At 37.1% G+C, this 23,986-nt stretch overlaps 2 protein-coding genes across 3 annotated transcripts; both read right to left on the bottom strand.

Moving 5' to 3' along the window:
* Positions 1–74: 74 nt before the first annotated feature.
* On the bottom strand, positions 75–7,504 carry LOC134797917 (uncharacterized). Of its 2 annotated transcripts, none has more exons than XM_063770259.1 (6): positions 6,984–7,504; positions 6,468–6,551; positions 5,480–5,551; positions 5,223–5,372; positions 4,099–4,245; positions 75–628 (listed from the first exon to the last, which is right to left on the bottom strand). In XM_063770259.1, the coding sequence occupies exons 1-6, from the start codon at positions 7,264–7,266 to the stop codon at positions 147–149; spliced, it is 1,218 nt and encodes a 405-aa protein (XP_063626329.1). In that variant the 5' UTR covers positions 7,267–7,504; the 3' UTR covers positions 75–146. The 2 variants fall into 2 exon arrangements, with proteins under 2 accessions (XP_063626329.1, XP_063626330.1); XM_063770260.1 differs by having other exon boundaries at positions 4,099–4,242.
* A 172-nt stretch (positions 7,505–7,676) lies between these two features.
* LOC134798425 (glutamate receptor ionotropic, kainate 2-like) lies at positions 7,677–19,231 on the bottom strand. Its single transcript, XM_063770861.1, has 12 exons — positions 18,880–19,231; positions 18,258–18,406; positions 16,563–16,716; positions 14,396–14,657; positions 13,044–13,216; positions 12,026–12,252; positions 11,615–11,714; positions 10,937–11,115; positions 10,196–10,303; positions 9,647–9,813; positions 8,516–8,713; positions 7,677–7,988 (listed from the first exon to the last, which is right to left on the bottom strand). Exons 1-12 carry the CDS (start codon positions 19,025–19,027, stop codon positions 7,934–7,936), a joined length of 1,920 nt encoding a protein of 639 aa, XP_063626931.1. The 5' UTR covers positions 19,028–19,231; the 3' UTR covers positions 7,677–7,933.
* Between the last annotated feature and the right edge of the window lie 4,755 nt (positions 19,232–23,986).

The following is a 23,986-nucleotide window of genomic DNA, read 5'->3' as shown; positions in this document are numbered from 1 at the left end:
AATATGTGATCAAAATACGAAAGTTCAAATTTAATATGCCTTTTTTGCTTTAGTTTTTTTTTTACAATCTTCGCAATGTATTTTTTATTAAAAATTATGATTTCATGATATTGTTTAACTCAGTTATCAATTACTTAATGTAGATCCTAAGATTTTATGACGTAGATACATACCTCTCTTCTTATTACTTCAAATACTTGAGGACAAATCCCAGACTCGATCTTAAGTCCTGCAACCATTTTATTTAGAGTCGATCGCGACGGCAGGATAAAAATTTTGTGCAGGAACCTATAGCACTTAGGGCTTTGTTTCATTATCGACAGTGCTATTAGTTTTTCTTCCAATGAAAATCGACGCCCTTTCTTATTTTTATTGCAAAGGTTGATTTGCATTTTCAAAATAGTTTTCGCATACGGATTCATGTCTTTTGTCAATTCTTGAAAGGATTTCTCTTTGTTGAATTTCAAGGCCCTCTTAGCCCTGTGGTAAAAATCTGCCTGACGTTTAGATTTTTTATATTCGTCGTATATCATTCGGCCCGTTGGTGTCAGGTTCATTAATTTCCCAATCAATCGTTTCCTCTGCTTCTGTGGCCTTTTCGCACTTTGAACTTTAACTTCAACAACACCTGAAAAATATAAGCATTTAATTTAATTTAGGAAATTTTTATGTGGACACTTACTAGTGTCCGACCGAAGGTTCGGTTTCGGTTTCGGTTTCGGCCAGTTTCGGCCAAAAAATCATGTTTCGGCTGTAGTTTCGGTTTCGGCCAAAAAACGGCCGAACCTTTCGGCCGGGCCGAAACTTACGAAATGGTACTTCGTACTATGAAACTAAACTATGTGACAAAGACCAAAAGTTGGGGAATAAGTAGGACAACAATATTAATATGTACCTACATAATATACTGATTCATGTATAGGTACAGTAATTAATTGGTTTATTATCAAAACAATTCTACTAATGAGGGCGCCACTAGACGCAGTCTTAAGAGGCTGTTAATACCTATAGCACGCACACTGTCTAATTGTATCGGAGTAAATGAAATAGCACTGTCGCATGTTACTGGGCCTGGGCAAAGGAATAATAAGAAAACTCATCATCTTCCTCGCGTAATCCCGGAATTTTTGCCACGGCTCATGGGAGCCTGGGGTCCAATTGACAACTAATCCCAAGAATTGGCGTAGGCACTAGTTTTTACGAAAGCGACTGCCATCAGACTGACCTTCGAACCCAGAGAGTAAACTAGGCCTTATCGGGACTAGTAGTAGTACGTAAGAGTTTACTACTACTACTAGTACTACTACTACTACTAGTCCGGCTTCCTCACGATGTTTTTCCTTCACCGAAAAGCAAATAGTAAATATCAAATGATATTTCGTATACCTATAAGTTCCGAAAAACTCATTGGTACGAGCCGGGGTTTATACCTGCGACCTTCGGATTGAAAGTCGCACGCTCTTACCGCTAGGCCACCAGCGCTCAAGGAAATATCTCGCTTTTTAATACAATGGACGTTGGTTGGAGTTTGTGCTCAACTACTTATCCTGAACCCTGAAGCACGGCTTTGACTTCGCATGAAAGTTCGCCTCACTGGGGTACTTCGGACTTTTAGGCCCAGGTGAAGATCGGTACCCGGCCTTGCGATATTTTAACAAAAAATTTCGCGCTCGCTGCGCTCGCGTTTTTGTTTTGGTTGACCCTGTATCTACATGTTTACTTGACTGGTGAATGAATAGAGTTAGACTAAGAAAATTCTGCAATTATTTTGATAGCATACGCAGTGCAACTAGTGCAAATGTTATTTATACGTAATAATTTCATAGAAGTTTTGACGTTTATAATAACACTTGCACTGCGTGTGTTGTCAAAATCGTTGCAGAATCATCTTGGTCTAACTCTAGTAATTTTCTTAAAAAACTGCTAAAGTAACGTCAATTTCAAGGACATTGGGTGTTGACAGCTCCATAATATGTGTGTAAAAGCGGTTTTATGACATTTTTTTAACGATTTTAACAAGTCTACAAAAGGTTCGGTTTCGGTTTCGGTTTCGGCCGAAACTAGAGCCAAAGCCGAACATTCGGTTTCGGTTTCGGTTTCGGCAAAAAAACATGTTTCGGTCGGACACTAACACTTACTTAATCCAAAATCCTTCCTAAATCGTAAAGAACCGTATTCCGGATAGTATGGGTTCTGGGCCATGTCGCGTCCCGAAGTAACTTATATATCATTAGATATAGTGCATAGCCTATATCGAAATGCTAGGAACACAATTTTTGGCTCCGTAACTTTGTTTAGACTAGTTGGGAGGTGAACATATCAAAAGTCCCCGGCTGTAGCCCCGGTGCTGGGGGGTAGAGGGGGGTAAGCAGGTCTAATTTTTCGGTTTTTCACTGATATCTTGGAAACTTTGCGTCTTAGCGACATCCCCCCCCAAACAAATGATACCAAACACGGCCTATCAGCTTCACTAATGTAGATATCAAGATAAAATTGAAAGCCCTAAAATAAACTTTCAAGAGCGGATATCTCAAAAACTATTTAAGATATCGAAAAACTTGACTTAATAAAACTTGTAAAAAGAATTATCAGCTTTTAGTTTGTCTTAGTAGTCATGTCGCTAAGACGCAAAGTTTCCAAGATATAAGTGAAAAACCGAAAAATGAGACCTTCTTTTCCCCCTCTACCCCCAGCACCGGGGCTACGGCCGGGGACTTTTGATATGTTCACCTCCTAACTAGTCCAAACAAAGTTACGGAGTCAAAAATTGTGTTCCTAGCATTTCCCTCTATACCTTCTTATTGCTTGGCCTATGTAATTTATCTGTAAAATATTGAAACATTGTATTCATACTTTTCAAATGACAGATTCAGTTTTTTTTTAACATTTTAAAATGTTTGACTTTGGCCATAATTCAATTTAAATGGAAATCGTTACCGCCGCGCGCTACAAATTATTATTCACAAAAAATATATGAGTGCCTATTATAAAGTGATACTTTTTAGAATGAGGAATAAATGAGCTAAATTGTCCAATATTTTATTTAGTATAAATCACTACACTGTGATTGTAAAGGCCAAAATTGTCCTAAAAATACATATAATATTCATTTTTTGTGCAAAATTCAGTTTATTTGTATGAAAAGGTATAACGATTATTTCAAAAATGAATTCCTCGTCTCTAAATTATACAAAAATGATATATAACTTGCCCTTATTGCTAATAAAATGAAGAAATATAGCATAGATTAGACCTGGGGAGCCGACTATTTCCCCTCTCCCCTTCTTTTGGGTATACGGTATGATTTCGTTGCTACCGGGCCAAATTAGCGCATTCTCCTTCTTCCTCGCGTTATCCCGGCATTTTGCCACGGCTCATGGGAGCCTGGGGTCCGCTTGACAACTAATCCCATGATTTGACGTAGGCACTAGTTTTTACGAAAGCGACTGCCATCTGACCTTCCAACCCAGAGGGGAAACTAGGCCTTATTGGGATTAGTCCGGTTTCCTCACGATGTTTTTCCTTCACCGAAAAGCGACTGGCAAATATCAAATGATATTTCGTACATAAGTTCCGAAATACTCATTAAAAAAAATTAACCAAATTAGCCCATTATTTGGTAATAAGAGTATGCAAGGCATCTAACACAATAATAAAACGTCTATGAACAGAAATGGGAGACATATTTTATAAGATTTGACAATATCCTTGAAGAATCTTCAGACATAAACGGCAATTAAGCCACCAGTGTTGGGTTGCCTATAATCATATGCCCACTTTGATTAACAATGAAACTATTTTTCCGTGAATGTACTCGTAAACCCCTATCCGTTAGTATGCGATTCATTAATGGACGCACCATGGCCCAAATCGGGACACGGTTCTTTGTAACTGCGTTTAGTAAGACTCTGACTGCACTAACTAGAACCATTTGTTTAGTTAGGATGCCAGTTAGGACGATTGAATTAGTGTGTAAAGCGTTTTTATATGTTTTCCGAGCAAAACTCAATCTCCCAGGTACTTTATACTTAATTGTACTACAATGTACAAATTGCGGCTAAAATATCAAATATAAATATTGTCAAGGTAAATACTAACTTTGAACTTGAGACTGTTCCCTTGGTGAATTGGTAGAGGTAACCTCCTCAACCGCAACACATTCTGGAATATTTGCTTCTGGCAAAATCTGCTGCTCTTCAGCATTTGATTGTTTGATTGCAGCTTCAGCAGTTGTTACAAAGACTGCTGAAACAGAAATAACAATTATGAAACAATCAGTCTCACACATATGGATCATGCCTCAGTTCTAGCAGGCTCGCACGGGGCATACTCTAGTTAGACTTACACATGATGATCGTTATTCAAGAATTTCGAGACCTGAACAGGTAAAACTTAGTTTCATTAAAATTACTAGTTACACAAATTGACTTCTGAAATTATTAAATTTCCATTCACTTAGTATGGAAAATGGTAACGAAATAGGAATATAAACCTTGGGGCTTTTTTTCTCCTATTAGAACAGAGAGACTTCGTGATTCTGAGCACTTAAAATAGAATGACACATTTATTTGATTTGATTTTTCATTACTCAGTGACTATCATCATATTCATAACGCGAAAGACAGAGTGAGATAACCCTATAATGGGCATAAGAGTGTTAGAAATTGTGTAAAATTGAACTCTATCACATTGTAATAAAGTTTCAAATGATAGTGGGGAATAGGTATATTGCCTTTGCTTTAAAAATGATTAAGTTTAAGTACTATTTTATGTAAACACTGTCATTGCCATACAATAACATAAAATATTGCCATTGCTTTAAAAATGATTAAGTACTATTATATGTACTGTCACTGCCATACAATAACACAAAATAAGTTTTTGGCCAAAATTTCATTTTTGGTACAAGCTTTTATCGCCGACTGTACTTTTTTTTCCACAAGCAACGAATACTCATCGAGACAATTCTAAGAACCCCAAACACAATTAGGTTTCGTTGTTTTATCACGGAGTTCCTATGGCCACCTCCGGTCTCCATCATCAGATCACCTCGATGACACCATAATATTGCATTGTCACCCGACTTACATATGTATGTAAAATTTCAGCTCAATCGGAAACCGGTAAGTGGATCAAATTTAACTTGCAAGATTTGATTACACACAGACAACGGTCAGGTGAAAGTAAATAAAAGCTTGTAAAAATGATAAGAATTCACTAACCTTCATTGTGTGACTGTACACTAGGTGAAATACAAGCTGTAACCTTCTCAGCTACAACAAGTTCTGTAATAAAGCTGCTGCATAGTTCGGGCATGGTCTCCTTTTCAATGTCTGAAGTTGTCGGGACAGGTTCTGTGGCTATAGAAACGGCTGTAACATAAAATAGCACTTTAATTTTTTTTTATAAGATTTACTAATAACTTGTGATAATATTAAAATACATAGGAAATAGTGTCATATTCATTTATTTAGCTTACCCATAGTCTGTTTTGGTGTATGGCCCACTGCGGTTGATTTAACCCCCGATGTGGATGGAATGGCAGGAGACGCTAAAACAGAAATACATAATAAACACATTAAAACCGTTGAAAATTATTGTTAATAAGGGCTTATAATTATTATAAAATATCTTCCAAAGGACCTACACAGTGCACATTGCTACAAATTTGTTATGGGTAGTTACGGAAATACTTCTATGGGATAACTTTGGCTTTTCTTATATACATGCGTAATTAAAATGTACGTATATTGGTAAGGCATGTAGGTCCTTCCTCTGACAGTTTTGTTTCCTTATTGGAAATATTACTGTGGTAGGGTAGAGTGGTAAAATAAATTCATTGCCTTCCAAAACGGAGTTATTTAGAAAAAGTATATTTGAAATGGCGCCAAATTTTTTAATAAAATTCCTATTGAACTAAGAAATACAGATGACATGATTAGTTTCAAAAGTAAGTTATTTAAATTTTTAGATAACAAAGCATATTATGTATAAATAGATTTTAATTAACTTTTAAATGATAATTTTGGATGATAAATATTTAATAACATATAATTATAGTGTATGTGAATTTTTGTTAGATGATTTTGATAATTAATGGTAACTGCGCACAGCATGCAGTCACAGTCCATAAATGAAAAATTGTATGCCTTACGGCACAACATAGTGATACAGTGATGTATATGGGACCTGTACTTATGTTTGACAAATAAATACTTTTGACTTTTTTTTACTTTTGTGGTGATATTTTATAAAAAAAAATATTGCCCATGGAAACACTAGCCATGCCTGACCTTAATACAAGAAATTGATTCTTTACATTGCTTGCAGATCTAAGTACCATTAATGAAATATATATGTGCATAATAATATTAATAATGTCTTTGATAAGAAGGCATTAATTTGCACCTAAAATGTAATTGAGTATCTATCATGGCTATCATGCATTTCAGAAAAATTAAACAAACCTTTTTGAGGCACTTGTTGACAGTATGTGTGGTCGTCATGTGATTTACGAACATATGCATGTTCTTTCAGCGGATCCATGTTTTCTAAAATTGATAACAAAATATTATTTTTAAATAACTAAAGTGAAATGTGGTATTATTTATCTACAAATTCTGCATGGTGTTTTTTTAGGATTGGGAAATTTCTATATAAATAAAATAATTAATAAAAGACTGCAACACTTGCCAATGATATCTTTACCCAAAGAAGTACAAAAATGCTAAGCTAAAATTAACACACAAGTGTTAAGATATTAATATCGATCGCATGAAATAATTATCTTACTAGAAACATATGCTCTTATTACAGGAATAAACAAACACTTTGTATTACCTACACATAATAAAATCACCATGCCGTGATTCATGAGTCATCAATTGCATAGAAGTTTATGACATTATCTTTTATGGTCGTAAATGATACGAATTAGATTAGACTGATTTATTATATCACTTCTTATCATTTTCTACACTTACCGGCATTTTCATGAGATGGGATCCCACTGTTAATCTCATCTTGACTGAATAACGAAGGATAAGCCTTCGCGTTGAGACGCCGTGTCGATGCCGAAACAAACCGCTGTTCGAAGTGTTTCTCACAAATAAAAGCTTTTCGAACTTGCTCCGGCGACATATTTCCAAAACCATTTGTTTCCAAACACTTCAACCACATAATGAGTCTTTTCTCAGTACTAGGAAAACGGTACAAAGTAAAAGCGTCCTTTCGCAGAGTTTTACACACACAGCACTGATAATACATTTTGCACAATGCATAAATGCTTGCAGAACTGGGTGATGGATGAATCACAAATAAAGCGGAGAGGATAAGTACAAGAACTTCACTCGATCAACACTTTATTGCAATTGAAAATAATTTAAACTGTTCAAAGTTTTCAACAAACATGGGCGACAACCACTGACAACTGACGTTTAGGCGACGATCGGCCAATCAGAGCGCGGCAAGTTGTCAGTATCATCTAAAAGCAACATGGCGCTATCGTACACATTCCGTTGTACGTAGATTAACAGCCGTGATATCACCTAATAGTTAAATACAATACAATTAATTAAATCTAAGAAATCATTCTGCTTATTGTTACATCTATTCATAATTCTAACTTCTAAGGCTTTACTAAGTTAGGTGTGGCTTTGTTTACATACTTAATTACATAATAACATAGAATAATATAGACTTAGTTTTCAATTCACGTTTTTATCAATATTTATTGCCTTCAAAACATTGAATCGTGACTACAAAACAACAGAACCAAGTCGATAATTACAGGTTTGGTATTCACAAATTAATTATCGGTTGTGAATTCCGATTCTCAAATGATACATGACTGTAGGTGCCTCTTAATTTATTCACGACGTTACAAGGAGCTTAGGAGTTAGTGCTTTTAGTCGTTTATTTAACATAGTACTTATTAGTAGATTAAGTGTTCATTATTGTGCTGCATTCTTTTTTCTCGAGCCACCATCCTGTGAACAAATAAATATCATACAATATTCCTAAATTTGTAGTAATAATAATTTCTTCTTCTTCTTCTTCCTCGCGTTATCCCGGCATTTTGGCACGGCTCGTGGGAGCCTGGGGTCCGCTTGACAACTAATCCCAAGCATTGACGTAGGCACTAGTTTTTACGAAAGCGACTGCCATCTGACCTTCCAACCCAGAGGGGAAAATATAGGCCTTAATGGGATTAGACCGGTTTCCTCGCGATGTTTTCCTTCACCGAAAGGCGACTGGTAAATATCAAATGATATTTCATACATAAGTTCCGAAAAACTAATTGGTACGAGCCGGGGTTTAAACCCGCGACCTCCGGATTGAAAGTCGCACGCTCTTACCGCTAGGCCACCAGCGCTTCGGTTAAAAACACCTTATTCCAAAAATTTTTGTAATAAATTTATTAAATTTCAAGTTATATCCGACTTATTTTACAATTGTATTGAGAGATAAATAAACTTAACTACAGTTGAGCAGTTGAACTGATAGTTAAACTTACAGCCGTTTATAAGCAATCTCCAGCAGCAACACTGCTGGTGCCATGAACATCCCGTACAACGTGGCCAGCATGGCCGAGTACATGTCCATGATCCCCACACTGCTGAACGTGTTGACGGCGCCGAGGCACCGCGGCTTGCCCACGTGGAGGCGCTGGTGGATGCAGTGTTGGATGCCGGATTCGCGGATCTTTATGAAGCTGGTGGAAAAAATGGATTTTCGGCAACGGTACGTTTATAAACGAACGAAACTTCAATGTATAAGATAGTATGCAGTTGCTTTTATATTACCGACATTACGGCTCGGCCACGACATTACGCGACTGGCGACGGCGGCAGCGACAAACATAGGTGGGAACGAAAGGTCCGATTGCTGTGTCTCGCTCCAACCTATGGTTATCGCTGCCGCCATCGCAAGTCACTCAATGTCATGGCCGAGTCCCGAGCCATTACCGTGGATGTATTAAGTCCTCGATATGCTGTAAACGTCCACGATATTCCGTGAACGTCCACGATATGCCGTATTAGGTAAACATCCACGATAATATGCTGTCCGAACCGACGACTTTAAATTACAAGTATACAATTTCATACATTTATTTCTCATGTTTTATCGTAATAGCATAGAGAATAAGCTAGATAGCTATATGCTAATAGTGAAACGTACCGTTGCCGTGGACTTCCACGGTAAATTATAAAAGCGCCCAATAGTTATGGACTCTATACATAATTTATAGCAGACTAATACTTACGTTCTACTCGGTACAAGAGGGGTTGGGCTATATATTATCTCCACGCATTAACATTGGAGACTTCACATGTACCTGCTACACTTTTGCTTTGCAAATGGATTTCGTAGGTAGGTACATTGATTAAGTAGAAACTCCACCTACGAAGTGCAAGTATCTAAGGGTCAGGGACAATGGTCTAGTTGGTGAAAGGAACATAGTAAGAGGAGTCTCGCTTCAAAACTGTGGCCCTAGTGAACAAGGGTACAAGTCTCAGGCAGCGCAGTTGTAAAAGGGCCTAAGTTCCACGTAACACTTATGCCCTTTTACACCTAAGTTGCGCGTGATTTGTACCCTTTTTCACTAGGGCCACAGAATTTAAAGTTTCAAGACATAGGTACTTACTTGATCTTAAACAGGTCTTTGTACGGCGATCGCTTCTGTCCAGGCACCCAAGGGTCTATCTCATTGATGTAGTCTATTTCTACGAGGTCACACTTCTCATCCTCCTGGTAGGTTTCTTGGATGAGACGGTAGCCAGGGTTCAGTTCCATGTGGAAAGCGAACAGACCCTGCAGATGGTAAACAGAATATTAGTAAGAAATTCATTTTCCTGGTGATAGCTGGGAGCTGGGGATATGGATAGCGCAATAGGCGTTCCAAGAATTAACGTAGGCACTCATTTTTACGAATGTATCATCTGGCCTTCTAACTCATGCTTTGTTTGGGATTAGGTTCAGTTTCTTCGTGTTTTCCTACACCGAAAAGTGGCTGGTAAATATCGAAGGATATTGCGTACATAAGTTTCAAGAAACTCTAGAACTCCATTGGTGCTTGCTGAGTTTTGAGCTCGCGATATCCGGATTAACAGTCGCTTGCCAAAATCAACGCTTTAAAAAAATCATATTAGTTATACGGATTTCTTTTTAAATATAAAAGGAATAGAAGTGTAACCTTTCTAATCTTCTCAACTCCTTCTTTCATTGTGTAAAAGTTGGCTTTCTTTCCTTTTGGCGCAATTTTCTTGTTGTAGATTTCTTTGCGAAGAGGTTCGTTCAATTTCTGAAATAAGTTAAGATTATTAACTTTCTACTTACTTACTTACCTACTCACTTACTTGGCTAGACTGGAGTGAAATCATGAGATAATATTGTACTAAGCAGAGACGTCCGTTAATGAATCCAAAAAAATTGAGATGTCACTGCCTCCAACTAGAACTCACGACTTTGGGATGGATATACCAGTCCGTTTCTACCAATAGAGCTATCGAGATATGGCAAATATGGCATCTGACTAGACTTTTTACATCTTTGTTTTCAAGCTCTACTGGATTCTTAAGTTTAGTAGTTACGGTCACGCAGGTCACGCTCCGTGATTGTTGAGCCATTTAGGGTCCTAGCCCTAGCTAAATTGGTTGATGAATATTACTTACGCTATGTAATGTCCAATTTACCTAGAACCTTAAATGACTCGACAATCATGGAGCGTGACTGTACCTAAAGTAACAAAATGAAACTCATCTTATAAGATTACACTGAGTTTCATTTTGTTACTTTAGGTACAGTTACCTACGAAAAGTGATTGTTGAATAATATAATTAATTATACTTGTGCTTGCCGTTTGGCCTCTCTACTTTTAAAAATTCCAGGATCTTCCAACCGCTTCGGCCTATTGAAAACAAATAGAAACATTTACCTTGAAAAAATACCTATTGTAGGCGAAATCACTGGCGCCCAGTTTGATGGGGGAGTTCAATATGTCCTGTAGACTCCTGACAGAGGAGCTTGGGGCTCGCAGCAATACTACGATGTTGGCAGAGTATGCGGCGTACAATATTGTTAGTGCGATGAAGAGCAACAGAGTCACTATCCTTCCTGGAAGTAAATTTAATCTTTATTGCACCATACATGAAGTAATTAATTTTAGTATATATAATTTTTTGTTATACCTACTATATTTAAATAAATTAAACCACATCATTATTACTATACAAATACATGAAGGTACAAATGATGCAAGAGCGAAAAGTTACGGCTCGCAGCTGAATCCTATGAAAACTATCCTATGTCCTTACATAGGATAGTTTTTAAGTAATTAATAATTATAGGCAAAAGATAGATATACAGATTTATAAGCCATAGACGCTAAAATGTAAAGTAATATAGTTGTAGAGCTAAAAATATCCAAACAACAGGGTCAAGTGGAGAAGAGGCCAGAACCTGACAATGTGACATTTAAATAAGCTAGCTTTTTTATTTATTTTTTTATTTTAATTAATTAATAAATAAGATAACAAATTAGTGCCGGTAGAGTAGAATTAGATAAGCAGAATCATCAGGATTTATATAGTTGAGAGGATGTTCAAAGATACACCTGCAGCACGCCTGGGTTCCAGAGTACAGCCTTGCTGAAGCACAGCTCCAATTATCAAAATCAACACATCCGCCCACGATCCGTCAAGCTGCATTGGATGCTGCAAAAACACAGTAAGTTAAATTATTGCAACCTTTGGTACATACTCTTCATAGGTAAAAAGGAGGTTGGTTAATAACTCAAAACTCACGAAAAGTACTCCTTCGGCATCTTATTGGAGCCTAATAATCAGACAGCAGGACAAATTGCACATGTTGTGCTCATAAAAAATTGTATACCTCTCCCGCTTACTACTTATTTGGGTTCTGTGCGCCTGTTACTGGCCAAACATTTCTTTCATTAATACGAGAAAACACAAGACGGAATACGCACTCTACAGCTGGGAATATTAAAAAAGACTGTATAATTTACCATGCCCATAGTGGCTTCCCATTTAGACGTGATATACAGAAACAAGGCACAAGCTAGTACACAGACGAATACAGCCAGCCACACCGCACCAGTAAAGGGCAGAGCAAAGATATTGGAGACGTAAGCGAGAGGGGGCTCGCGAAACACGAAGCGGACTGCCGTGGTGCCCACCATTGCGATGTAGTCGATGGTCTTCATGCGCTCTTGGGTGAAGATTGTCAAGGTTCCTGGAACAAGGTGGTGGACGTTCATCTTTCTAGAGCTTTGCACTGTCCCAGCTTTTTCGTCATGGAAAACGGTTTGCCAAATGACGTCCGTTCGGTTAAAATTTAAATACTATTGGGTATGTAGTTTTCAAAGTAACAGTTAATGATATGATATGATATGATTTATTTATCTCACAATATACAATGTCACTCAAAATTACACATGGTAAATTTTTAGGAATTTATATTGTGATTGTCAGTTTTTTTACATTATGAATAATGGAGTACGAAAAATAACCCTGAAAATCAAAATTTCATTCAAAATTATTAAATTACAATCGTATGTCAGCATTTTCACAATAAATAAATTAAATCCAATTATTTAAAAAATAAATTCTCCAGGAATGGGTGGGGAATTACCTAGCTACTAGTTACCTACTTATTTTTGAAACCAAATCCATCTAGTCTTCTAATTAAGAAGGAAAACTAGATGTTATTGGGTTTAATCCGGTTTCTTACAATGTTGAATTCTCTTTTTGAAGCTGGGTCTGCCGTCAAACTCAAAGTACGAAATTATGACAGAGATGAGACAAAGTTGAAATTGCCGTCTATTTCTGCAAGGGATTCTCTTAAAAGTAGTATAATTTGCAGAACTTTCAGAAACAAATGGACAACGAGTGTGAGATCTCTTAGTCTTGGCACATAATGTTTTTGTCTAGGCGTGAAGTGGCGCAGAATATTAGGACAGAATGCCGTCCTCTTGTGTCGAGGCCAAGATCCTTTTTTACTGAGCCAGTGAAGTCAGGTCTCACCGATATCCCCCTCTTTCTTGATGAGCCGCTCTACAATGCCATTCCAGGAGCCGTTCTTGTCAACGTAGCCCCAGGTATTGGTGAATATCAGCTTCTCCGTGGAGTTCATCATCTCGAAGCAGATCTTCACCACCATGTATGACATCTTTGTTATGGAGTCTTGGTGTAAGTTTCTGAAGAAAAATAATAGGTACAGTCGACGTCAAAGATATATTTACACTTTTGCACCTTACTCCTTTGTAATAAGGCGAAAAACGTAAACATATCTTTGACGTCGACGGTACTGGAGTGACAGTCAGCAGCGGAAGTAGATTAAGCGGGTGAGGTTTAAAATGTGCGGAACACACGCGTATGTGCTATTTTGAACACTTCGGATGTTGCTGACTGTACAAAAAATAGTACACTCTTGAAAGAAGGTTTAAAATATTCAGAAGATAGGCCATAACACAGTTTTTAGATTTTTCTCCCAATTTTTTGTTTTAATCGTGTGTTATGATTTATGATGTCATTACGGGGATAAAAAAGTTAACTTTAATGTAGGTACTTTATTTCAATATATGTTGATCACTCTTGATTTGTCAATATCGTTATCATTATTAAAATTAAGATATAACCATTCGAGGTGGTTGTTTACGTAAGAAAATTTAGGGTGTAAGTATTCATATTTGTGCACTGGCGACAAATGGGATAACACTGGATTAGGTGTCAAAGTTTATGTGTTCGTAACAAACTTACATGACGTCTAATGTAAATAACAGCACATAACACTAGAAAAACTAGTTATGACATAATAGGCGCCTAACCTGAGCATAATTTGAGAATCTTCATCATATTAATTTACGAGTAGGTATTTGATTATCGATTTACAAATCACCACATTAGTCATATTAACCGCAGTGCCACATGCAAAGTAGCAATTACGTGTCCAAGTGATTGTATTATTATGTAAATTTAAACTAGGTACATTTAAATACTGTACCTAAAATACTAAAAAGTGTTTTCATGCTTAGTTCTTCTTTACCTACATGCTATGCAAGTAATTTTTAAACGTAAACGGTAGCTCCTTCATATTCATAAAAGCATATTCAAAGCACTAATTTGTCCTAGACTTTACAGATACCTATCTGTTAAAACATAGCAAAAGCTGAATATAAGTATCCAATATTTTAATAGAATTTTGTTTACCATCATTATTTCATTAAATAACATGTTTTTAATAGGATCCTGACCGAATTTGTAGTCATCTTTTCCATTTTTTTTTTCAAAAACGTTTTATTTTGTTCTACGACCGCGGTTCGAATCCACGATTTTTGGCCACCATAATTACTTATATGAAAGGATAAATAACTTACAATCTGTCATCCATATGTTTCCTAGTATCATTGCTGTCAGTTATAACATTGACCATCGTCAACGTATGCCTCCTTATATCCATCCTCCTAGTAGACAGGATCTTGCTCTTTCTATAATCTTCTACTATTCCATATTTGTTAGCCACAGCTTTTGATTTATTATAGTAAGTTATTATTGCAGTCTTATTGCTTTTCTCGTCTATGGGTCGCCACAGAGCTCTGGTGCTGTAGATTAGTTGAGAGTTCTCTATTATTTTGTAAACTGTAACAAAATATAGGTAGAGTTCGACCAAGAAAAGTCTGCAGCGATTTTGATAGCCCACGCAGTGCAAGTGTTATTTATACGTCATAATTTCATAGAAGTTTGACGTCTAAAATAACATTTGCACTGCGTGGGCTATCAAATCCGCTGCAGACTTTTCTTGGTCTAACTCTATATATAATTAACCTTTTAACCGCTTAGAATTTTTCATCGAGCGTGCTCGTGTCCTCGCCGGTACGAAGTTAAGGATGACTCGCACGCTAGACCGGATCGGGCCCGGGCCGAGGCGGTTGACATGCCATTCCATAGAAAATGAAGCGCCGGAAGCTCCGGCCCGACCCGGGCCCGGTCTAGCGTGAGTCATCCTTAAATTTGAAAGGAAAGGTTGATCGATTCGCATTTCAATATGATTTTATTAACTTTTAATCAAGATTTGTTTAATAATGCGTTGTCATTCGTTCTGCCTGGGCGCACCTGTCCTTAAAACGTCCTACAAAGTTATATAAAGGTCGCACACACATTACATTACAATGTTTGACAACGATTGGTAAAGCCAAATATTCATTTTTATCGGTTGATTGAATAATGTGCCCTGACCAGTCTCCAAACAGAGCTGCAATGATTTCAGTTCAGACATTTTTATTTTTTCATGAAATATTCTCATAAAAAAACCGGGCAAGTGCGAGTCGGACTCGCGCACGAAGGGTTCCGTACCATAATGCAAAAAAAACGGCAAAGAAAAAAACGGTCACCCATCCAAGTACTGACCCTGCCCGACGTTGCTTAACTTCGGTCAAAAATCACGTTTCTTGTATGGGAGCTCCACTTAAATCTTTATTTTATTCTGTTTTTAGTATTTGTTGTTATAGCGGCAACAGAAATACATCATCTGTGAAAATTTCAACTAGCTATCACGGTTCGTGAGATACAGCCTGGTGACAGACAGACGGACGGACGGACGGACGGACAGCGGAGTCTTAGTAATAGGGTCCCGTTTTACCCTTTGGGTACGGAACCCTAAAAAGTGTTCGAATTTAAACTGTTGTGAGACATACTAACATAAAAAAAAACATATATAAAAACAACATATACATACATAAAAAGTGTTATTTCACGGATGTTACAGAGCAGTACATACATACATATAATCACACCTATTTCCCGGAGGGGTAGGCAGAGACCACGGATTTCCACTTAATACGATCCTGACGTACCTCTTTCGCTTCCTTCACTTTCATAACATTCCTCATACACGCTCGCCGGTTTGGGTGCTTTTGACCTGGCCTTAGCAGTAATATGAATTTACTACTTATGATTTTACATCCTCGAAAATATTAGGTCCTTACCTATGAAATTGGCGTTTTTGTTCATAGATATAAGTCTGATCCTAGTTTTTTTTTTTTTACAAAAGTACATACACAATTACAATAAAACTACAGTGCACTCAATAAACAACGATTTTACATACAATTAATTGTTATTTTTTATTGTTAAGTGTTCAGAATTAAGCCTTGAAAATAGGTCTTTTCATGTGCTGTCGGTTCGAGTATTAAAATTACTTATATTTTTCTAATGGTACCAATTTTCAAGAAATGGAGATATTGAAAACATACCTTAAAGGTGTCAAAAATTACTGGAAAAATTTTGTTTGGTTTGAATTAGCCATCAAAAAAATATCCGCAAAATTAATTGTATGGAAATTCGTGTTTCGTTGAAATTCTCCGAACAAAACGCCAATTTCATAGGTAAGGACCTAATAATAGGTTTGTTTCTTTTGATAAGTAATCTAACAAACGTCTGTCTTGGAGCAACGCGCAGCGACGCCATTTTCCAGAGCGCTGACTAGACGCCGACGGTTAAAAGACGCTAGTGTTGGGTGGCCCTTACTCCTACGTTTTTTCTTACCTTCGACGTATTGGTAATCCTCTCCTCTCCGTTGCGCTATAATGACGTCACTGTCGACTAACATAGCCAATTGATCCAAGACCTTCAGCTCAGTTTGGTCTTGGCTTATTAACAGCCAGCGGTATGGAGACTTGAAGAAACCTTCGTCACTGGCCTGAAAGATTACTTAATTACATTTTTTCAGTTTATATGGCTGAAATCCAAGGCAGTTACACATTTTACTCTCTAGAGAGGGGCATTTGTATCAAATCAAATCATTTATCTCCAGGCAACTATATACATAGATACATATTTAGATACAGCTATATGTATACAAAATATGCCTACTTATAAAAAAAATATTAACCAAAACCATACGTACTGAGGTAACATTCGCCACAAATAGAGAAAAGGGCAAACGAATCCTCCGAAATGCTGATAACTTATATTTGCCTCCATCGCGCACAAAAAAAATTGGTAATAAAAACATCACCTATGAAGGAGCACGTATCTACAATAGCTTTTACCAAAAACAGTAAAAGAAGCATCTACTCTATTTAGTTTTAAGAAAAAACTCAAAGCCTACATCCTACAAAATATTCCGGTTGTCTAAATACGGCCCTGTCCTGCACACAACACCATGCATGGAATGCGTAAAATTATCCTTCTACCCGTTTTTTAGAGTCATTGAATACACTGTACAATTCATTATGCAGAAATGATTAGCATTTATTGTGTAATTAGATTTAACTTATATGAAGACTTTATTGCTCATTAAAATTAAATAATAACTAACTAAACTAAAATAGGTATTATAAAATTCAAAATAATATTAAACCTAAAAATTAAGTTAATTATAACAAACTAACTGTATATTAAGATTTAGCATTAAGAAATGTTTTTATGCTTACTGGTCAAAACCACAATGTACTTATTCTAAGTTCTCGTCAAGTGAAATGTAAAATTTCTTATGAGAAAAATAAAATTCTTTAACCCGATATTTAGCTTACAAACTAACATAGGTGGTTTGGGCGGAGGAGGGCGGACTTTTCCAGTTTCTTATTTGTTCAGCTTCTGGGTAGATCATGTTTTTATTAGGTTGGATTCGAAGTGAGTCAGTTTCTACCATAATAAAAAACTTATATAGAGTCTGTGCGGAAAGAGAAGAGTCGTGAAATGTAAGAGCCCAAGCCCATACATTCTAGGTACGACTTTTCTCTTTCCGCAGACCCTACTAAAAATTCATTTTCGTGACGCAGTTTTCTGTTGCGGCGTCACTTGTTCTGGTGTACGATTCGGTAAATTCCCACGGAACCGCCGAAATATCACATCCTTCGGCCAGAAGACCGCGCTCGCGTGGTATCCAGCAGCGGCCGCGGCGCGTGCACAACAAATACATCGTGCAGACTCTTCGCTAGAGATGACAGTTCATCTGAATGAAGAGTAGCATTAGCCTCAGATGATGATGATGATGAACCATAGCCGAGGGTGGGCTAACCTCGTCAAGAAATCTCTCCAGTCCAATCTATATGATATGTGGCTTTTCTTCTCCAACTTGTCACCCCTTTCCTGGTGTCCTGTTCGACGTCTTCTAACTATCTGACCTCGGGCCTGCCTCTACCACTGCGGCCCTCCGCCCTTCTAGAAGGCGTTTGGGTACTCTGGCGGACTCTGGCCTCCGAATAAAGAGTAAGTAAACTATTATAATAGGTATACCTTGATCAAGAAGTCATCAGTTCCTCTGCACCTCAAGTCGGCCACTATAACGAGGTTCTGCAGAAACAACTCTGGTCTATTCGGCTGCAGAGATGCCGCCATGCTGATACCAGTATCGTGCAGACTCTTCGCTAGATTTGTCAGCTCATCTGAACAAAGAATAGGTAAAGTATTAAGGGTTTCGCATTCAGTATAAACCAAAGGCTAATGATAAGAGACGTTAAGGATGACACACGCTAGACCGGGCTGGGGCCGGGCCGAAGCTTTAATAAGGGACACTTTCAAACAGTGTCGCGTCGAAATCGGTGAAAAGGGCAGAGTTAGCTGACTCTATGATGATTGGCGTAGGTACAGTCAACAACAGAGCTATGAATACAGGCAAAGTGTCAAAAATATGTATACAGTACTTTATTGCCTGTACATTAAGGTCGTGTATACATATTTTTGGCACTTTGCCTGTATTCATAGCTCTGTTGTTGACTATACCTACGTAATTTATGTTGCCTAAAATTTTCTGTCACCATATTTTTACACGTCACCATCATCATATCAGCCTTTTGCCGCCCACTGCTGAGCATAACCCTCCCTTGGTGTATTTTTACACATATTTAGTGAAACTTACATGCACTCCAACAGACATAAGGGGTTAATACGGCTGTGGCCCTATCATCGAGCGTAACGAAAGACACTATCATATTAATGTCATTATCATCAAAAGCGTTTCCGAAACTCAAAAATAGAACAATTACAAACAAAAATAATATCTTCATCTCTACAAATTACTAATGCACTAAAAAATCTAAAAGCATTTTTTAGAAGTGTGTGAGAAAATTGAAAAATATTCGTAATAAGTGCGTTTTTGTACACGCAACACCACTGTTCTTACAAATATAGCTTTGAGTGAACTCCAAAGAGTTGTTTCTTTGGAGGAGCTATGAAATTATAATGAGCTTTACCTATTACTGATGCTTTCTTTTGGTTTAAGTGGAGGTACTATTATGTTAGAAAGCTTTTGAGTATTTAATTTCAGACTCTTTGTTCTTTTTAGTTTTTTTAGCCAGAAAATACATGCACAAACACAAATAAGTTTTATGACAAATATTTTTTGATACATGCTTTTATCGCGGACTGTATTTTTCTTTCAACTTTTCCTGTTGAAAGAAAAACTGTTGAACAGGCAACTAATACATATAATGTATTCACCTAGACAATCCTAACATCATATTCATACAAATTTTGTATGATTTGATGGAGTTTAGAATGCCCCAGGTAATGTCTTGAATTTAAATATTCTCGTCGTAGGTAATATTAAAATTATTTAATTTAAATAAATCCCAAATCGTTTCTCTCATAAAACTAAATGTTCACGGTAGTACTGGATGTTAGTAAATATTCTCTTTAAGCCATATTACTGACAGTTAGCATATCATTAGCTAGCTAATGCTTCTAATTTTAATGAGAACGCATGACAAAACTCCACTTGTTTATTTCTTTAATGACATCATAATTTAACAGTATCTACAGAAGCAGTATAATAACTTGCAACACGACTGAGGATTAGGATAAGCGTATGCTGAGACGCAGGCGACGCAGCTAGCGCAGTGCAGAGCAGATTTTGTAAAGTATGGAGAGTTCTTGAGATGCAGCGTGCGTAGCTAAAGGACGTTCTATACTTTACAAAATCTGCTCTGCGCTGCGCTGCGTCGCCTGCATCTCGGCATACGCTTAGCCTGTCGTCTGTGTATAATAAGGATCGTGACCAATTTATTTTTCTCGAGAATGATACTTTGTCATTTTTTTCGAGAATGATTTGTTCTGCTACGACACAACCGAGGTATAAACCCACGAATTTTTGACCACCACACTCTTACAAAAGGTTAACCAGTTTAAATTATGTCAGGAAGTCCCATTGTATATTTCGCCTACATTTTTGATTGAAACATTCACCTCTTCTGACTTTCTTTTTTTAACTTAAAACATTGTAATATTGATCGTAGAAAATTGGTACAAAATTAGTTTGCAATGTTTTCTACTACGTTAATTAGATACTTCTTTTTTTATAGAAACGCGTGACACTGACATTGTCGACAGGTGACAATTACAATCAATCATTTAATATACATAACTAGGAAAAAAAACATAATTAAATAACTAACCTACAAAACTTAAAAACTAAATCTAAAAATAAATAAAACTAAACTTAAAATAAATAATTACAAAATATCCCCCTGCGGAATGGTGCCGTAGATACTGGCAGCATTTCCTCGCTGTATCGCAATACTTATTCTTTGTGCGAGGAAGCTGCCAGATCTACGGTCACCAGTGGCGTCAGCTATCCTTCTTTGTTTAAATATATGTATGTATATTGTACCATCGCCCACACTCTTAACGGACAGTTTGTAAACCTTATTACAAAAGGCATAAGGTCCACTGATAGACAGCTGAGAGTGTTGCTGTTTGTACGCTATCCAACGCCACGTTGAGCTTAATAAGTGAAGTCAATATACTGCTTATATTCTATACTGGAGTATGTTTATTTATTTACATTTGAAATCGTTTAGAGTATTTTATGTCATTCGGATTATTTTTTTATGTCAAGTTGAGTTAACGTAGGTAAGCTTTAATATAGAGTCATAAATTATAGAAAACATTGACGGTCGCCATCAAATATATCGGACCGGCCAAAGTGCTCAAAAATATCTAAGCATGCACATTAAGAAGTCTGTGGTAACGTCTTAATAATAGAGTTTTTGTTTAGATATTTGCGAACGCCTTGGCCGCTCTGAAATATCTGACAGCGACTGTACAGTTATCAGAAGAAGCTCTTAAAATGTTCTCTCTCTTGGTACATTTAATGAATTTAATTTCCTACCCAATTTGTACTTTGTCACAGCAGGGGCGTATTTACCCTAGGGCCATCCGGGCCATGGCCCGGGGCGCCAACCCCCAGGGGCGGCATCGGATCGCATTTTGTGTTTTCTTCCTTGACTTCTGGGGCGGCGAAACGTATTGGCCCGGGGCGCCAAATTTCAAAATACGCCCCTTTGTCACAGTGACAACAGTATGAGGTCTCTAGCGACTTACATATTGATTGTTACTGTGACAAGATACGTAATGGGTCGGAACTCGGAATTTAAATTCTTTCACTGCACCACCTCATAAATAAGAGTTTAGATCATTTTGAACATTGGACCCGTTTGGCTATTTCTGTTGCTGACTGTATATTTCTTTATGAAAACTGGGACTGCTGGAGGAATGTAGTTAAGAAATGTACATAATAAACAATGATGACGTCGAATTGAGAACCTCCTTCTTTCTGAAGTCGGTTAAAGAAAAAACCCAGACCATTGTTCAACAAGGTTCGTGTGAATTTGAAGAGGTACCTAAAGTTCGTTTTTTTTAGCATAAGAAAGAACTTCAAAAAAGGTAAGCGATCTTGACACGTCTTTTAATTGAAAAACGCTTTTTAAAAATCAGTAACTATTACTTATGAAAGCAGAAGAGTATAAATGATCGTATTAGATTCATAATTGTTACATATTTGCCGTAACTTATTTTTATGTGTTTTTCAATTAAAAGACACATCAAGATTGTTTACCTTATTTCTAATTCTAAAAAAAACGAACTATAGGACATATTCGGGAATAAGAAACAAAAATACTAATTAATCCAAGAAACGATGGTACCATTCTTAAGACTAGACAAAAAGGATCGAAATTCAAACTGATTTCAAAAAGCCAACTGCATTAAGTTTATCATGCATTTATCCATAATTTCTAAGAACTGTATGAAACCATGTAATCAGTGAAATGACTTATTAGAGTTATTAGCGATCATTCCTCAGAGCTATGGTTATCTGCCAAGCAGAAGCAAGTTTAAGTCGTATTATGTAACAAAAAGGTACATTTTTGCAGTGAAAGGCCGATGTATCCTGTAGTTCTTGACATACTTTTCAAAGGGGAAAAGTTAAAGTTTAAAATAAAAATTAAAGTTTCAACCTTATGATCATACTTATAAGTAGTGTCCGACCGAAACATGTTTTTTTGCCGAAACCGAAACCGAAACCGAATGTTCGGCTTGGCTCTAATTTCGGCCGAAACCGAAACCGAAACCGAACCTTTTGTAGACTTGTTAAAATCGTTGAAAAAATGTCATATAAAACCGCTTTTACACACATATTATGGGGCTGTCAACACCCAATGTCCTTGAAATTGATGTTACTTAAGCAGTTTTTTAAGAAAATTACTAGAGTTAGACCAAGATAATTCTGCAACGATTTTGATAACACACGCAGTGCAAGTGTTATTTTAAACGTCAAAACTTCTGTGAAATTGTGACGTATAGATAACATTTGCACTAGTTGCACTGCATATGCTATCAAAATAATTGTAGAACTTTCTTGGTCTAACTCTATTCATTCACCAGTCAAGCCAACATGTAGATACAGGGTCAACCAAAAACGCGAGCGCAGCGAGCGCGAATTTTTTGTTGACAATATCGCAAGGCGGGGTACCGATCTTCACCTGGGCCTAAACGTCCGAAGTGCCCCAGTGAGGCGAACTTTCATGCGAAGTCAAAGCCGTGCTTCAAGCTGCAGGATAAGTAGTTGAGCACAGACTCCAACCAATGTCAAATTCCGGGATTACGCGAGGAAGATGATAAGTTTTCTTATCATTCTTTTCCCCAGACCCAGTAACATACGACAGTGCTATCTCATTTACTCCGATACAATTTTATTGTATCTGAGTAGATGAGTGTCTAATTAGACAGTGTGCGCGTTATAGGTATTAACAGCCTCTTAAGACTGCATCGACCGTCTATATAGTGGCGCCCTCATTAGTGGAATTGTGTTTTATAATAAACCAATTCATTTCTGTACCTATACATGAATCAGTATATGTAGGTACATATTAATATTGTTGTCCTACTTATTCCCCAACTTTTGGTCTTTGTCACATAGTTTAGTTTCATAGTACGAAGTACCATTTCGTAAGTTTCGGCCCGGCCGAAAGGTTCGGCCGTTTTTTGGCCGAAACCGAAACTACAGCCGAAACATGATTTTTTGGCCGAACCTGGCCGAAACCGAAACCGAAACCGAACCTTCGGTCGGACACTACTTATAAGATCTTTATTGTATTGTGTGTATGTTTTGTACAATGAATGGGCCGTAGAACTGCAGTTGCAGTTCTGAGAAGCTAAATGAGTTTTTGACGCAGCTTTTATTCCCAGTACGGGTTACTGGGTCATGAGTTAAAATGACTAGTGTAATTCATAATAAAAGTGTCCTCAATAGGGACAATAGGTACTTACAAATAGGTTAATTATCTTTGTATTGTAGTATAAGCGTCCCCGAGTAGGTATTATGTATGTACTTTTAATTTGTTCACACACTCAATAAAATAATAGGTACTTAAAATGTTTTATCCTCCTGAAAACTAAAACTAAATTAAAACTAAAAACTAAGACTAAATTAAATTAAAATACATCTAAGAAATTTGGCCCCTTCGTCATGGTGCCGAGGACGCTGGCAGCATGACAAAGCTGTATTGCGATGCTAATACGTTGTGCGAGAAAGCTGCCAGCTCTTCGGTCACCAGTGAAGTCGATTAGTCTTTTTGATAGCTCTTTAAAAAGTTGTACAGCATTAGGACCCCACGGGCCAAAGGTCTCAACCCCAAATGGCATAAAAAATACTCGGGGCCGAGACCCCTGTACTTGTGGAATTTGAG

This window comes from Cydia splendana, chromosome 16 (genome assembly GCF_910591565.1).
Source record: "Cydia splendana chromosome 16, ilCydSple1.2, whole genome shotgun sequence".
Lineage (NCBI taxonomy): Eukaryota > Metazoa > Arthropoda > Insecta > Lepidoptera > Tortricidae > Cydia > Cydia splendana.
Note: the sequence above shows the minus strand (reverse complement) of the source record. Positions and strands in the feature narration are given on the sequence as shown.